Genomic DNA, 18,414 nt, shown 5'->3' with positions numbered 1-18,414 from the left:
TCCCCACACTAGGTCACTGACAGTAAATCTCAAACCCTACTCAAGGGTAGGCTCCATAATTCAATTCTCAATTCTGTTCTGTGTCCCAGCCTCCTTTCTCTTGGATAGAAACTAAAATGTAACTCCCCTCGCTCCACACACCTTTCCTTCTTTGCCCCTAACTTTTATTTGGAAACATTTCATACTATAGAGAAATGGTAAATGTCCAAATAATCATTTTTTTATTTTTCATTACTAATTTTTTGGTGAGAGATAGAGGATGATTGTGTGTGTGCACGCATGCATGTATGTGTGTGCATGCGTGCACGCATGCGTGTGTGTTGTGTCTGTAGCAAAGCACACATGTAGAAGTGAGAGGACAGTTTTTAGGAGACTTTTTTTTATCACACTATGTTGGTCCAGGAAGGAGAACTCAGGTCATCAGGCTTGCAGCAGGACCCTTTACCCACTGAGCTGTGCACTGGCTCCACCATGATCTCTCAGCAGTTTATTTACCTTGTTAACCATTGAGCACTGTAAAATGTCATATGCTTTTATTTTCCCACAATGTCTCTCTTTTTTTTTTTTTTCACAATGTCTCTCTTTTGCTCCACATTTATACAGAAAACATTAGGACTTTTTCTTTAAGCACTTGAAAAGTATTGCATCTCAGGGTTCTATAACAACAGTATTTAACCCATAGTGTGTCTTACGGCGAATCCAGGCAGCTTGTTTCACAGAGTTGCCACCACTAAGAATGGAGACTGATTGTTGCCTGGTCCTAGTTAATGTTTTTGATAGCTTCCTAGTGAGGTGTCCTCATGTGATCACTTGGTTAAGACGGGTCTTATCTGCCAGGTACCGTTTTCCTTGCCACTGAGAATCAGTCTGAAAGCCATACTATGATACTGATTATTGGCTTCAGATCCACCCCTGCTATTTGTTGGTAAAGTCTTCTCTGTCTTATTTGTGTCCGTGTCAGGTCTCAAAAGCATCTGCAGACCTGATGTCATACTGTGAGGAGCATGCCCGGAGCGACCCTCTGTTGATGGGCATACCAACCTCAGAAAACCCATTCAAGGATAAGAAGACCTGCATCATCTTATAGTGGACCGGGAAGCACCCCTCGCCTCTTAACGCAAACCACAGCAGCAACCTGAAGAGATGCCTTCGGCATACCCGGTAACCACAGCTAGTAACTAAGCCGCCCTTCTCTTGGAGTAACAGACCCCAAAGTCTCTCTTTTCCAAGTGTCCTTTCTTTGCCCTTTACTGATTTAATACAGAATAACTATCTTCTTTTCTATTTGGTAACTATGGTATCATATTGGGTTACTGTATAAGGAAAGTGGCAGGGGGCAGGGGAAGCTTGTCTTATATAATTGATTAAGATATGTCAAGACTGAAATTGTCCAAGCATCGGCAAATTAAAATGTCAAGAATCACTTCTGTCCGAAACCTTTATATTATGTTCTTAATAAGGTTTATGCCAACCTGTACCCCACACAGGGGGTCTGGAGAGGCAGGTGTTCGTGGCCATATCTCTTTGCACTATTGGCACTAACCACACTGAAACATCAACCCCTCAGGCTCATACCTTTATCCTGAATTGTGTGTAGGTAGAATAACAGATTCTTTCTGTATAATGTTTGTACAAAAAAAAAAAAAGAGGTAATGAAAGCACATTGCAAAGATCATCATATAATGAGCTGATGCTGTTGCCTCTCCTGTCTTGGAATCATACGGGCCCCTTAGTCTACAATAATTGTGCTAATTATAAATCTAAGGCTAAAACTGAAAGCCCTTTGATGAAGTATTAATTCGTATCAGTCATTTGGACTCCTGTGATCCTGAGGCCAAGAAAGGGAAGAGGCCCTTGGGAGGATCCTGGGCAGCTGTACTACAGGGCTCATGATCTCTGCTGGATTGGGATGGCCACCTCAGAAACTTTCACCTCATACCTGGCTTGAGTGCAGGAATGAACTGGGAGCCAAGAGGGGCGCAGACATTTGTGGAAACAGCTGCTCTCCTGGGCCCAGCTTTGCAGGCAACCCTCTCCTTTTCTCCTTGCCAGCATGGTGCCTGTCCTTTGCTGCTAGAGCAACTGTTTTCAGGGGGACATTCCCTATTTCCCAGTTTCAGCTGGGGGAACACAGTGGGGAACACACTCAAGCACTAGAAAGACATGGAAACACTCTGCAGATGCCTGCGGTTTTGTCACTACCATGTTCACAAACCAGTCAGGGGGACAGACCCTTCCAAAAAGAGGCTTGCATTCTGTAGGACAGCCACAATGCTTATAGCAGTTGGTATTGAGGTCCTCAACTTTGATCATGAAAATACCCCACATACCCGAACAATATCCAGTGAGGATCCCAGAGGCACATAACTTGCCATGACCAAGAACGTATCTTGACTTTGACAGTGAGAAGGTCCATTTACAATATTCACTTAGAAGCCCAAACCAAACACAAAGCCTGTGATATTTTAATTCCTTCTTTCAGTTCATTAAGGATTTCACTAATGAAGGATTTTTAAAAAAAGTGTTCTGAAAACGGATATAGTCCCCAGGAATTGTTTGTAGAATTTCCCCTACTTGCGTACAGTGTACCCTAAAAGGAAATATCTTTTAATGTAATTTAATGTAACGCTTGTGCTTTGGGCATCGTGCTTCTTGATGGTAAACAGATGCAGCACTATTCCTAAATGACTCAGAGACATCTGTATCTCTCCAAATCACCCATCTGCTCAGCACTCGGGACTGAGTGTGTGAAAGCCATAGCACTGCCCACAACCTGTTCTCACCTGTTGTTTAGTTTCCAGCTGCATTAAAGGTACCTATTGAGGAGAGAGAGAAAGCTTTTACCTTCCAGAAGGTAAAAATGGAAATGTACACCAAAAAGACAATTTTTACACTTAATGGAACATTCTTTTTTTACAAGTATATTTTTCTACTGATAGTTTCAGAACACTAATCTTATATCCACTCTAATTTTAAACATGTTCCTTTAAATATTTATAAGGCAGTTTATTACAGAATATTTTTATGCAATCATGTGCACACTATTGGTAGCAAACATAGTATATCCTTTCATACTTAAACATATGCTTGTTAATATGCTTTTAATGGTAAGAAATGAACTTGAGGTCCTGGAGATTTTTTTTTCCTTTTCACTGGTTACAGACATTAATGTCTTGTAACTTCCTAACCAGATCTGAGCTATGCTCACAATGAAAGTAAAATCAGATCCTTTGATGCTGGACCCAAGAGGAAAAACACTAGCCAAATGTTGATTTACTTACAGTGAGACGTCTATGTGAAAATATATGACTATTAAATATAATACATATATATGACACACAGAAGTCACTTATTTATCTGTCTTTGTTCACGTATGAAGCCATGTAGCTGCCTGCAGCAGTATGTTGTGACGGTCATGATGAACACAAGTCCCAAGTAGGATTTCTTTCCTACACTGACAGCTTGGCTTCATTTCTGTATGTTCAATCTGTTTTGTCTGAACTCACACTCCTCTGAGCACTGTAGTGTTTATACTCTGATCCCCATAGTCCATCATAAAATTGTCCATTTTAAGCCTCGGGGCTGTGGCAAGATAGAATACACAGTATTCTGTGACTCCAAAGCATTTTGAAGAAACATACATTCTTTTTAATTTTATATAGCAGGTAGTTCATAAGCTGTGGATTGTAGCTAAATATTTTGTTTTTCTGAAATCATGTGTTTAAGTTCTTTACCATATGAAAAAAAGTATCAAATATTTTCATGGGAAGGGCTGATCTGCCTTTTCTGTGTTTGGATTATTTTTATACATTGCTGATCTTTAAACTCTCCATGGGGAAAATTGTATACCAGTAAGTTAATAATTTTGATTCATTGTTTATACAATGTAAGATGTGCTAAACTGAGTCGAGCAAGATGGCTCAGTGAGTAGAGATGCTTGCTGCCAAGCCCAGCAACCTGTGTTTGATCTCCAGGATGTGAAAAGTAGAAGAAAAAAACTGACTCCTACAGGTTGTCCTCTGACCTCTGCATGCTCAGTGTGTAAAGGTCACACACACACAGAGTAACAATAAAATAACATTTTTTAAAGATGTGCCAAATTGTCTCTGTTCAGGTGCCACCTCCCACCAGCTTACCCCTAAAATAGAACTCTCAGGCCCATCACTCTGAATCTGTGTTAAAGGGTGTCCGTGCATGGGCCCAAGAGTCATTTCCAGTGAAATAAATGTAATGCTGGAGTATTCCATGAAGTTGGTTGCTTTCTTCCATCGTAAGCCTATTTGTGAGTAAAATACATCAAATCAAGTAGAATAGAGCACTTCTCAGTGTTTGGCAGTCTGGTAAGTCCTGTGCTGGGTGAGCAGACCAGGCACGTCAGCTCTGACCCTCCTCTTACCCATTTGTCACCAGGGGGTAGAAGGAGATGGTGGCTGAGATCTCCCCTGTTCCCAGAGGCCTTGGTTGAGTGACCGGCCTCTCTGCTGGTCCTGCCAGTGTGTTGGTGCTATAAGCTTCTTCAGATACTGGTCTGTCTATATTGTGTGCTCACCTAATCACTTATGTTATATAGTGCCTTTTGCTAGGTTTACAGACTTGGTTTCTGTAATGTCTCATTTTTAGCCATGTTAACTCCAAACACATATTCTCTTATGTCTCAGTAACGTTTCATTTGATTAAGTTGTTGTTGAGATTTTGTTATTTGATAATATTATTTGGCTACTCGTCCAGCATCTTAACCATTTTAAAACTGTGACCGCTATTTGGAACTCTGTTCTGTAGAAAGAATAAAAGCAATTTTTTCACTTGCCAACATGTTCACAGCTGTGAGAGAAGAGTCATTAAAAACCCTGCTTTACTTACTTGGTCAGTGTGTCATGGACTCCTTCCCCTGTTTTGCTCAATAAATTAATAAAAGGCCATTTCTCTTCCCTTTTCCTTTCATTCGCTTGGCGCTCTCTAAGCTCCTCCTGAGAGCCAGTGCTGCTGACACACAGGTAAACGAGGCTCCTCAGGCCTTGCCAGCCTTAGAGTCTCGTGTGAGGACGTTGGGATGCTGGTACTTACCTCCATCATTACAGTGCCATGTGTGGGACATGAGTCATGAAAGGGCATTCTGGGAGCTCAGGGAGGGACAAGTGTCGCACAAAGTCTTCTAAGAGGGCTACTAATGTGACACGTGTGCTGGGGCTTGAGAAGCAGAAAAACAAACAAAACAGCCACTGTGTTGGCTTTAATCCTGTGAGGAAGAGACAGTGAACTCCACGCTCAGGTGTAGATCTCCCATACACCACCATCTATCCTGTAAAACCAAGAGGTTTATGAGATGTTTAGGAGTGACACCACCCTGAGTTCCATCTGTGACCACGAACACAGGTAGCATTACAGTTGCTGAAGATGCTCTACTCCCAGCCCTTGTAATCCTTCTGTAGTGATGAAGGTCACAGAGCGGCTTCTGAACAGCTAGGAGAAGGGAACAGCCCACCAGCCCCTGGCAATACAGTAGATCTAGAGGGAAGGCTCCCACCTCTGCGGAGCCCCACCCCCACAGTACATGCGCAGTGGAACAGAAGGTCCTCAGACTATCTAGTAAGGACTACAGGTGCTCAGTACTCTGGTTGTGAGAGTGAGGCCAAGGCTAACAAGCACTTGTACCAGTAGTTACCAAATCCCCTAAAGCTGATTTTTAATTTCCCTTCTTCATCCTTGCTACACCCTCTCCCACAGATTTTTGTGACTCCATGAAGACAGATGTGCTAGGGATGATAGAGGAATTTAGTAAAATTTTGAGACAGGAGATAACAAAACTGAAAGGGTGTGACAATAAGCGTGACAGGTGAAACATTTCCTACCCTACCCTAAGTTATGGGCAGGAGGCACCTGCCAGCAGTGTGTTAGAAGGACACTGCTGTTGGAAGTCACAGCCCTCCCTGTCTGGATAGCTACTCTGAGCTCAGCATTAGTTGCAGGACTCCCTCTCCCCAGCAGGGCCTCTGGCTCTCTGCTTGGCTCCATCTGAAGAGTGTCTTTTAGACATAGATGCCCCTAACCACATTTGGCCCCGACATAGCTGTCTGCTACCTCTCCCCTCCTGGTGCCTATAGGATAAGTAGGTACTGTGTTCCCACTCATATGACAGGAGCGTGCTGCCAAGTGTAAAACAAGCATCCTTAAAGTACCTGGCTTCAACCAATTATAAACACCTATCCTGGAAGCCTCCCACCCACTCCCCAAGGGCTATATAATACAGCCTTTGTTCAACAGAGTAAAGTTGACCTGGCTCCTGAAGTGGTTTCTGGAGTGTCTGATCTCCATCGTGGTTACAGCCTTCTAAGCCCTGCACCTCAGCTTCTACTCCTCTTGCCTCTGGGCTGGTGGCCATCAGCCCCCCAGCCCCCCCCCCAAGGAAAGAGGAAAACCACAGTGTATACTACCCTAAGGTGCACCACCTGCAAAAAGTGGCAGTAAGAGCAGGAAGTGAGTGTACACTACTCTCAGGTATGTACAAGAGGCCCTTGCCAAGAGTGGCTCCTAAGTATACACTACCCAAAGTTACAGGCAGGAAGGACCTGCCAACGGCGGTAGTAACCTCCAGGAGATGTGTACCACTCAGTGTTTCAGCTTTTCTCTACATGTGCCATCATCAGCCTTTCACTGTCAAGCAGCTAGTTACAGAGACACATGGACAGCCACTCCCAGCCTTTTACTGAGGGATTGGCAGTCTGCCCCCTCCCCCTCCCCCACCGTGTCCCTCCATCTTACAGCTGTGAGCCTGTTTGTAGAATCTGACCCGTCATCAGCTCTGTCTTTATATAGCCTTGATATGTATGGTCAGCACCTCTAACTGATTTGTCTTTAGTGTCTGCTACCCCAGCCTGTGGCGGTTGTGAGCGGCAAATGACCTTTGCCTTCAGACCCTTTTTTGTGCTTTGTCTGTGTACTTGTCAATCAAGCCTGCATTCGAATGTCCAGGCCATCTCTAGACAAACGCACTGTGAGTCTTAACATTCATCACAGCCATCAGGTTTTTTTTTTTTTTTTTTTTTTTTTCAAAATTCAGTGTTGCCTTTGCCCTGCAAGAAATTACAGCCCTGGGGCTGGAGAGAGGGTTAAGAGCATGCACTGCCCTTGGAGACCCGAGTTCAGTTCCTAGCACTCTACATCAGGCAACCTCAAAGTGGTTCCAGCTCCATCCCCAAGGGATCTGATACCTCTGACTTCCCCAGGCACCTCGAAGCATGAGCACATGCCCCCACACAGATCCACACTCATACACATGACTAAATAATAAACTCTTAAGTAAATTCATGCTAAGGTGTTAATGGCTTAATGTTATTTGTTGATGCCATAAATAGAATTATGGAAGAAAAGCAATGCCTATTAGCACAAAGGAATACAAGATAATAGTACATTTTTAAGTATCATTGGAATTACTATAAACGCGGTATCCCAGGTAACACCTTCCAATCCTCACAGGCAGTCCATGCTGTTATGAAAATAATAGAAACAGTTAAAACACAAACTGAGTGATGCCAGACTTGATACTTCTGGTAGACCTGGCACCTCCACACACCCCACTTAGTGACATTCACTAAGAGCTAGAGGGCACACACCATGTGACACAACTTGGGGCTCCATTAGATTCTGAGCTGGACAGACATGGGCAAGAGCACCTTCTGACCTAGGCATCGGTAGGCTGAGATGTTAGCGTCCCCTGGGATTAGGATGAGGACAGCTTTACAATGGGTGTGTTTGGTGGTGGTATACAGTTCTTTTCCTTTGGTGATGGGCATTGAAACCAGTGCCTCAAACTTGGTAAGTGCATTCTGTATATGAGGGAGACACTCTGAGCTACAAATTAATCCTTTAGTTCACCAGCTCACCAGTTGTGTAGTTTTACATGTCCAGGGAAACTAGAACTAGTGTTACAAGTTAGATGAAGTCGCCTGCTGAAATGTATTTTTAAAATAAGTCAGTTTACACTTTTTAAATGTAAATTGCACACCCTGTCTTTAATTCAAATCTATACAGAGGCTTCATGGTCTCTGTAAGCACAGGATTACATTTCTGCATCTGTCCACCGCCAATGTGTTAGAAGTGGTTTGTTCTACATAATTCTCAGGTCTGATATCAGTGAGACATATTTCAATACAGGCAGGGGAACATCTGTCATGAGTTCTAGGCATTTGTGCAAGGCATGGGGGAGGGAGACAGCAGTAGTCTACACATTGTGTGTGTTCTGCTTAAGTCTCATAGCCACTGTTTAAAAGAAAGTAAATGTGATTTAACCTCATCTTATAGGTCAAGAAACAAGCTCAGAAAGATTATATCATGTCCTATCCCTCAGAAGTGCTAGAGAGATAGCTCAGCAGTTATGAGCATTTGCTGTCCTTCCAGAAGTCCTAAGTTTGGTTCCCACCACCCACATTGGGTTCCTCACATCTGTCACTCCAGTTCAGGGCTCCAGGCTCTGGCCTTCATAGACACTGTGGGAACTCAAATGAGAACGGCCCCCCACAGGCACCTATATGGGAATACTCGGTCCCTAGTTGGTGGAACTGTCTGGGAAGGATTGAGTGTTGTGGCCTGGATGTAGGTGTGCCACTGGGCCAGGCTTAGGTTTCAGCTGCTGTTGATAGCTCTGTCTCTGCCTCATGCTTGTAGATCAAGAAAGAAGCTGTCAGCTACCTCTCTGGCACCATGCCTACCTGCCTGCTGTCGTGCTTGCTGCCACGATGGTCATGGACTTTAACCTTCTGACTCTAAACACGAACACCCCCCCCCCTGCCAAAAAAAAAAAAAAACTCTTCTCCAGGTTATTTTGGTCACGGTAACTGATCACAGTAAAAGAAAAGTAACCAATGAAGGCACCTGCATCCATGTGCATACATGCTTAACACAAGTAAAAGAGAAAATGAAACCTGGGGACACACTTTCAGCCTGTAATTCCAGCACTCAAAGGCAGGAGCAAGTAGATCTCTGAGGTCCAGGCCAACCTGGTCTACATAATGAGACCCTGTAGCAAAGTAAATTGTGCATGTGTGTATGTGTGCATTTGCGTGCGCACGCGCACTTGCATTTGCATGTGTGTGTGTGCAGATCTGAAGCTTATGTCATCCAAATTCTATGCCCATATATGGATCTCTGGTTTTAGTTTTGAATAGGCATGTCTTTGATGGGTTTTTGTTTGCTTTGGTGGTGGTGGTTGTTGTTGTTAATGAAAATACCTCAGATATTAAAATCAAGAAAGTAAGAAAACAAGTTTTTTAGTAGTCAAGAGGACCAGGAGGTATGCTGGCTTAGTTGAGGAATCCCAACACTTGGGAAGTAGAGGCAAAGGAGAATCAGGAGTCAAAGTCACCCTCAGTTTCATGGTGAGGCCAGCCTGGGCTACATGAAACCCTGCCTGAAAGGATGAGAGTATAGTGTCTCAGCAAAGAGTAAACGGCGGCCTACCGCTGGTGCTGCCTATGATTAGGTTCTGTTTGTAGTATTTTGCATCTACTAATTAACTTAATTCTCACAGCAGATCCAGGCAATAGCTGCTATTTTCGTCTCAATTTACACACACAAGGGTAGAAGCTTAGAGAGATCCACAAGAATATTTAATATGCTTTTCAAATTAAAATTCTTATAGTTTGATCTACATCGAAAACCACATGGTGCCCGTTGCCCCTTTACTCCCCTTTCTCATCCATGATGGAGACACTCTATGCTGCCAGTGGGCACCCAAAGCCACAGGTAGTGTCAAGTCCTGTGTACGGTGCTTTCTCTTATATGTACAGAATTGCGATAAAACTTGAATTTTTAAATGGGCACAGTAGGAGTTGAATAACAGCAGAACATTAATATAAATATGCTATAATAAAATTTACGAAGTGTTGAATTTTCCATTTAATATCTTCCAGCCTTGGATGACTACAAAGGAGGGCCTACTGAATTACTCTCTCTTCAGGGTGACAGTTTGCTGTCTCAGCACAGGATGCCTAGGACCTCTGCTTTGCCTTCTGGTCTAGTAAAAAAAAGAATCCGGGCCAGGCAACACCTAAGAGTTTCCTCCAGCTTTGGATTTTGCCATAATCACTGCCTTAGGTTTCTATTGCTGTGATAAACACCGTGACCAAAACCAACTTGAGAGGAGGAGAGGAAAGGGCTGCTTCCGGCTTGTCCCACATCACAGTCCACCCCAACGGAAGTCAGGGAAGGAGTCAAACAGGGCCAGAACCTGGAGGCAGGAACCGAGGCAGAGGCCATGGAGGAGCCCTGCTTACTGTTTTACTCACACCACAGGGGGCGGGGCACCACCCACAGTGAGGTGGGTGCTCCCCCGTCAATCATCAATTAAGAAAACACACTACAAGTGTGTACAGAGGCCAATCTGGTAGGAACATCTTCTCAATTGGTGTTCCCTCAGCCAAAACGACATTAGCTTGTGGCTAGTCATAAAAACTAGCCTATATAGCCACCAAGATGGTTTTCCCAGAGCAAGGCTTAGCCTTTGCACACCATGTGTGCTGATCCCTGCCATTTCCCCAAGTGTGTGGGAAAGTTGACTGCATGATTTGTGGTAATGGGGGGTCTCCGTGCTCTGCACTGGAGGGGAAAAAGAAAGGCAGAGGGAAGCCGAGTCCAGAGGAGGCTCTGAAGAATGAGTGCGCTGCGTTCTGTTAAAGCTGTTTGAAACCTCGTGTCCCAATATTTCAGCTATGGACTTGTTACCAGGACTGAAGAGAATTTCTAAGGAAAACTTAATTACAGAAAGGCATTTTCAATGTTAATTTTCTACAAGTAATAGAATTTTTTTAAAGTTCTTTTAAAACTTTTTAAAATTTATTTATTTATTTATTTATTTTGGTTTTTCAAGATTGGGGTTCTCCGTGCAACAGCCCTGGGTGTCCTGGATTCACTTTGTAGACCAGGCTGGCCTTGAAACTCATAGAGAGCCTCCTGCCTCTGCCTCCCAAGTGCTGGAATTAAAGGTGTGCACTACCACACCCAGCATCAAAGGCCTTTCTTATAAGTCAAATGTGAATGGCAAGGCCTTTGGTTTTCACCCATTCATTTGCTGAGCCACCACCAGGGAGGCAGCACAATGGAAGATATAGTCTTAGATAAGCCCCAAAAGGCAAAGATAGTTTGGCAGGGAACAGATGAAGTCCCGCTTAAATGTGTATTAACGCCATGAGCATGGCCTTGTTAAGGACTCCAATGCCTCAGACCCATGGAAATGTTAAGGCCTTCCCTTGATTCCAGTATGGATGTTGATAATATGTGCTGAACCTGAACTACAGCTTCCTCCTCACAATGACTGCAGCCTGAGACTGCTCCTCTACGGAGACCCCTTACCTAACTAGCTAACCTACCTCTTTCAGCTGTATGTAATAAACACACTGAGTTTCCAGGTGACTGGTGCATCTCCATCAGAGAGCCCAGCCCACTCACTCCAGCTTTTCTGTACTCGTGTCTACTGTTTCTTCACTCCCCCATTGCCCCAGGCAGGTCAGTTGCATCACAGTTTGTTTGGAAATAATGGTGAATGGGCAGTAGGATGGAAACAGAAATTACTACCCAGCGTGGCAAAAGCTCTGTTGGCTGTTGCTGTGCCTGGAGGAATTGGCAGCAGTTCTGTGGAGAGGGCGAAGTATCAGTTGCACTTGGAAGGGTGAGTACAGCCTGTTTGGTGAAGACTAGGGAAAGGATTGTGGACTCAGTGACAGAAGCGGTTTTAAGGCAAAAAAAAAAAAAAAAAAAAAAAAAAAAAAAAAAAAGAACTTATTTTGATACAGGGTTTAAAAGGATTCTGTCTTGGTGGGGAAGTTACCTGTGGCTGCACAGGTTTTAGCACTGGTTATGTCTTCGCATGGAAAGAGCTGGAGGCAGAGCAGGGGCTCTCTCACCCATGCATCCTACTTGCGGTGTCCACATCCTGCAGCTAGGCCCAGCTCCTAATGGTTCCACAAAACAGTGCTACCAGCTAGGGACATTGCATTTTAAGCACCTGAGCCTATAAGGGACCTTTCACGTTCCAACCATGAGACAGGCGCAACAGTGAAAATGCTGTATGCGTAAGACTTAGGTTCTGAAAGAAGCCTGGGGTGCAGATCTTTGTGGCAGAAGCATAAGAGGCTAAGACAGCTGGAAGAGAAGTTAGGGTCAAGCCAAGGCTGTACTGGAATGTGTGGGTGAAAGGCAGTTGGTAGAAAATTTTAAGAGGGTCCGAACATTTTAGTTATGGAGATAATTGCAATGAACAAAATACTATAGTGGAGAAATGTGACTGCATTGCTTTCCCGCTCTGCTGGGCTCCTGTGGTATTTCATAATCCTTTTGGGTGGGTCAGGTGGGCCTAGAACTTGCCTTTGTCTCCCTGGGCTGGGGTCATGGATCTGCACACCACACCCAACCTTGGTTTTGTTCTGTTTGGGGGTATTGGGTTTTTCTTTTACTTTTTTCTAAGGTGGGAATTCCACTGTTAACCATGCTTGGTCTTGAACTCTCGGACTCACATGTTCCTCCTGGCTTAGCTTCTTCAATAGGTATGTGCCACCATGTCTGCCCTACCGGACTTTAAAAAAAAAAAAAGATTTATTTATTTTTATTTTATGTGTATGAGAGTCTTGCCTGGATATTAGAGGCCAGAACAGTGTTAGATCCTTTAAGACTGGAGTTTCAAATGCTTGTGAGCTGCCATGTGGGAGCCCAGGCCCTGATCCAACTTGACAGCCCTCTACTGGACTTTTTTAACACTCACATTAAAACTGAAACATAAGTCCAAAGCTAAGTTCTCTCCTCCCCAGAGTTCACTTAGTAGCACTGTTATCCCTAAGTTGCCTGATCTGAAAGCTGAAGAAATATTGAGGAGTTACCTCCCATTCCTAAAACTCACAACCAGCTCATGCCTGTTTGATTCCCAGATATGTCTCAAACCCATCCCCTTGTTTCTCAGATTTCTGAAACACTCCTATGCTGAACCAACATTGGAGTATGTCTTTTTTTTTTTTTTGAAATTTTTAATTAATTTATTCATATTACATCTCAATGGTTATCCCATCCCTAGTATGTCGTGATTTACTTAGAACTGTCCTAGTTTTTGTATTAAAGTCCTACATTCTAGCTGCTATTGTTTACCCAGTTTTAGCTGCAAATGAAACTGGTTCAAGCACATGACTGAAAATGCCTGGGCTCACGCACAGATCTAACCTCAGAGCTCTGCTCCCCAGCTTCTCTGTCCCTTAGACTTAAACAGCCTCTGTCTCTAGAGTAGGCAGCAATGATGGATGTGTCTGTCCACTGGGTAACACCAGAAGAAATTCTCCCCTGCAATAAAGATGTTAGTGAGAGGATTGGACATTGCTAAACGGCCCATAACAGAAGTCATGTACAGATGCTGGCCTACAGCAGCAATCCTAGTCAGAGTCATGTAACTGGATGCTTCTGGTCCCAGAGAGATGCATGTGGGAAAGATCTGAGCCTATCAGTTTACACCCCCTGTGATTCCTCCTTAGTCCACCCAATAAAATTAGAAGATAGTGCACCCTCTTAGAAGTCCCCTGGTTCCCTCTAAAAAGATCTGCATGCCTTTGACCAGGGTCAAGTTGCCATTTTGTATGAGTGAACAACCCTAGCATGCTGGAATTCTCTGCAGAACAAGCTCTCTGTTGTGTGCATACTACTTGAGTCTGGGGAGTTTTCTTCATTGAGTTCCAGACCCTAACATTAGGAAGATCTCTGGTTGGCTGAAAAGTGACATTCACCAGCCCCAAACCATGTTCAGGAGGATAGGTCCCGTGTGCATGACAAGTCTGCCCTGAGGCTGCCATGAAGAGCACCAAAGAATGGTAAAGTGCACGCAGCAACAGCAACCAGCCCTCTGCCTAGCATGAGATCCAGCTTGCACCTAAATCTGTCTCAGAAGGGAGAACCAGAAAACATTCAGATCTGGACATTTCTTGCAGGGGAAGAGGGTGTAAAATCCTCAAGCCAGGTGTGTTAGCATGCACCTGTAATCCCAACACTTAGGAGGTGAGGCAGAAGGATCAGGAGTTCAAGGCTATCTTTGGCTACAATACTGAGTTCAAGGATTATCCAAGATCCTGTCAATAAATAAACAAATGAATACTCTTGAGTCGCCTCACTGTCTGCAGAGCAAAGTTCATACTGCTGCCGCAGGCATGCAAAGCCTTCAGAGTATCTCTGCCTTTCCAGCGTGCCTGTCTTTACTCCCTTAATACCTATGCCTGGGTAAACAGCACCGGGAGAGACCCGGAAGGCTTTCTAACCATCACATCGCACAGGCAAAGGGCTGCTGTTGGGGGTATCTGCCAAGCTTGCCTTCATACCACACTGGTCTGAAGGTTGTCTGGTGACTGCAGGCAGAAACCACATGGGGGTCAACCTTAATGGAACAAGCTCTAGCACAGTGCTTGTGCTCAGCCCTGGATGTTGGACTGGCTATGCCTCAGTCTCCAGAACCCTGGGAGTACAGGTACCAACACTGGATTTTGAACAATAGAGTTCCGATGGCCCAAAAGGGAGCACTTGGTACAGAGGTAGATTAGTGATAAAGTGGGTGTTTCCCAGACTGGCCCTGGTGAGGAAGCAGATTAGCCCTGCACTGCCTGCCTCTAGAAACGGAATGTCCAAGACATTGTTGCCTTTATTTTAACAAATTTATCTAATGGACTATTTGGTGGGGGGGGGGCACCCTATATACAGTAAAGTATCAAGAGACAATAGAAGGGTACTCATGGTTCAGTGTTCTACAACTTATTATTTTTTAATTGTTAAATGCTGTGTGCATAAAATTTCAATTGGCCGCATTCTAACTTCTCAGGATTTTGCGAGTTATGGCTTCATCTTTTCCATGCTCTCTCATGGTGTGATAATACCCTATCTCTTCTCTCAGTTGTGTCTATAAATATGTGTATAATCTATATACACATAGATTTTTTTTTCATTGCACACTACCACTGAGCTACAGCCCCAATGTCCCTGGACTTGCTCTGGTCCTAACTAGCTGGACTCAACCACCCAGCCTTGGCAGGAAATTGGTAACAATGGTGAAATGCAGAGAAAGGAGGTCAAATTGGGCAAAGGAATAAATAAGAGGTTTAACGACCTCCTCCTAAGTCTTGGCATGAGGCTTCCATTAAACTGAGGGCAAGAAATGTGCAGTCCTGGTCAAGGGGTGACCCTCCCCATCACTGACACATCATTGTCTTGGTTCCTGCCTCCAGCTCAGTCCCCTGTTGTGACAAAGCTTCCCTGCTGGCTAGCAGCGCCAGCCCTTTTCTTCTCAGCATGACACTCCTGGGGGAATTCCAGTTCCTTGGGGGTCCATTGTCTCCACAGTCTGATAGCCAAAGGGAAGGGCAGTGTTACATTGGAATGTCCTCATTCCTCCCAACATAGTTACTGCAGCCTCAACTCTACCAGTTATTTTAAGGAGCTTCCCATCACCTAATTGGTAAAAGCCTGCCTTTCAACCAAATCATAGTTTGGCACCTTCCATCTTTCCTGCCTCGTTGCCTACCATCAGTAGACACGATGCTCTCTGGCTTTGCTACTCACTAACAATACGCTTTTGGGGAAAATTGGAATCTCTTTTCACCTGCAGCATGAGGAGAGTAACAGGACCTACCACCATAAGTCTAATGTGAGAGCTGGTGAATTACAGTTGGGAAAGTGCTTGCCATGAAACTGTGTTGGCACACCCTGGGAACTAGCAGCAAACATCTGTGTACCTCCTCCTCCAAGAATGACATCAAGCAACCCCACCACCTGCAAGAAACGGCTTCATGTTTCCTGGAAAATTGTTCGACTTCAGTGGACCTGTCCCCTCCCTCGTTACCCAGTGCCAAGGCAGAGGAACACCAAAAATAAAACAAAACAAACAAAACCACAAAACAGCAGCCACCACCACCCCTCTCCCCAAATAAACTGGGCACATCCTCAAAGGTTAAGTCACTGCTGCTTTTATAGTCCTGGGACCTAACACAGTGCCACGTGCATGCTAGGTATTTAAAAATCCATTTTAGGAATGTGCTTGACTTCCTTACAAATTATAACCATTTTAGCGCCAAGAGGTCCCATAGGCTATCTGCAGCATCTAGCAGAATTATACCCATATCCATCAGCCAAGCACTTTTATGCTGTTTGCAAAATACAATGCTAACTCTGATCAAAGAACTTACAACCTTTTCCTCCATTCTATCCTACCTGCCCTGGGGAAACGTCTACCCTTCAAACTACCACAATAGTCCTTTGTGCGTTTGGTTGCTGAGCTCTGCTTCAGGCCACATCAATGCTCTTTGTGTTTCACTAGGACTGTGAGCTCCCTGAGGCCAAAGTATCTTCTCCAGCCAAGTCTAATGACCATAGTAAACACACGATACATAGTTCCTGGTAGTTTCATAAATACAACTTTTTCAAAGTTCTTATGTTTACATAAGAATTGCTTAAAAGAAAAATCAGCTCATAGTTTGAGAGACTCTGGCTTGGTGTTGGGTCGATGCCACCAAGCTTCCTCCATTTGAAGAAAACAGACCTTTTACTACATTTGCAAAGAATAAAACAACACATAAGGGTGAAGGCAAAGGAAACAATTATTTCATAAGTTATAGTAAGGTGGTAAAGCAGGCTCTAGAAGTTTCTAGCTAGAAGCTCTTTCTTGCAAATAATACCTCTTAGTTTAGGAAATAGTTTATTCTAGATTAGTCACTTTCATGGACTCTTTTTATTACAAAGCTTTAACTTACTGAAGACTCCAGTTAATCAGACAAAGCAGAAGCAATACTGAGTCTATGGTGAAGTCACCTGTGGAAAAATAGGTATTTTCCACTTTTCAACAAACAGTACACCCCGGACATGTATAAAAGTTTTTGTTCTTGTTCCATGTATGGAGGACAGTTGTTTGCTTTTTTTTTTTTTTTTTTTTTTTTTAAAGAACATACCAAGCTAGGCCCAGTGGCCTTCAACTCAAAGTAACCCTCCTGTCTCAACCTTGTTTAATAATTTTAAAAGCAATTAACTAAATATTAGCATAAGTTAGAAGCATTTTTATACATGTAATTGTATACTTATTTCAAAAACTTTCATACATTTTTTTATGAATGTTACTTATTAGTGTGTATGTGTGTGTGTGTGTATGTGTGTACACATGCGCCTGGACATGTCACAGCACTCATGTGGTCAGAGGACAACTTTCAGAAGTGAATTCTCTTCTTTTCCCTTGGGTTTCGGAGATCAAACTCAGGCTGTCAGCCTTTGGGTGGCAAGCGCCTACTAAGCCACCGATGGCTCATAATTTGATTTCTATTTCAACGGATGTTTAATTTATGTCATGAAGAACAAAACAAAAATCAACAAACAGTAACTGCAGTTATTGTTGAGACGTTCAACAAATGGAGTCATCTTAGGATTGTAGCCGCTATTTTCTATCCCTAAGCACTGGGATTTAAGTGACTCGAACTCCTTTTTAAATAATATGTATGATAAATGGCAGATCTCTCTCTGAGGCCTTATTTTCCTGTTGCTATCATCTGAGCAAATACCATGTACCAGGTAGTAATTATCTTTCCCAGTGCCACAGATTATCAGTGTGAGATCTCATACATGCTCTACCACTAAGGCCACAGCCTTTGGGGTTTGTACTCAAGATTTCTAATCATTCACTTACTTAACAAATATTAACTCAGCACCTACTGTACAGGGACATCTATGGACCAGACAGCAGCTCATCCTTCCAAGAGATTACAAAGCTACAAAAGGCAACTGGGGAGACAGACGGGCAATGTTGACTTCATTTTACACACGAAGGCATCAGGATGGGGGAGGGCTGATGGAGACATAGCTGACACCACCATGCTCCTTCCGGCCAACAGCTGCTTTTCTCCACTCCTCCCACTTGGTTTAACGTTATCCTATTTCCCGAGATACAACAGTTGCTAACACAGATTGAAAGATCCTAAAAGGCTAAAGGTCTTGCTTGAAAGTCACTGCTCTCGAATCTTCTAATGCAAAAAAAAGCATATGTTCCTGTTAACAATTGTTTGGGTTTACACAATGGCTTAAAGCAGAAGGCTTACTTCTGTGGGCCTAGAACCCCACGTTTCTAAGAGTGGAAAAGCAGAAGGCTCGCAGGCCTGTACAAGATAAGCAGCCACTTAAAGCTTTCGTTGTTTCCTCTGCTCTTCCTGCTCTTCACACGGAAGGCTGGCAAACAGCGGGGGCCTCCAGAGCTCCTGTGGGAGAGGCTGGAAACGTGGAGACTAGAGCTGTGCCAGGTCTCCTCTTCAGTGTGCAACTTTGCTTTCCTTGGTGCTGCCTACAGGAGGGAGGTGGGGGGGATGCTGCTGCAGTTAATTACCAGGTGCTTTCTGACCAGACACAGCAGGAAGGCTTCTACTGAAGTCTTTC

At 43.9% G+C, this 18,414-nt stretch overlaps 1 protein-coding gene across 1 annotated transcript in view; it reads left to right on the top strand.

Moving 5' to 3' along the window:
* Positions 1–1,423, top strand: part of Gng12 (G protein subunit gamma 12) — a 111,219-nt gene extending 109,796 nt beyond the window's left edge. Inside the window, exon 5 of the mRNA XM_051152242.1 lies at positions 962–1,423. Within this exon, the coding sequence (XP_051008199.1) occupies positions 962–1,087 (126 nt within the window). The 3' untranslated portion in view covers positions 1,088–1,423. The remainder of the gene's footprint in view (positions 1–961) is intronic.
* The last annotated feature ends 16,991 nt before the right edge of the window (positions 1,424–18,414 follow it).

This window comes from Acomys russatus, chromosome 10 (genome assembly GCF_903995435.1).
Source record: "Acomys russatus chromosome 10, mAcoRus1.1, whole genome shotgun sequence".
Taxonomy (NCBI): domain Eukaryota; kingdom Metazoa; phylum Chordata; class Mammalia; order Rodentia; family Muridae; genus Acomys; species Acomys russatus.
This window is presented reverse-complemented; position numbering and strand designations above follow the sequence as displayed.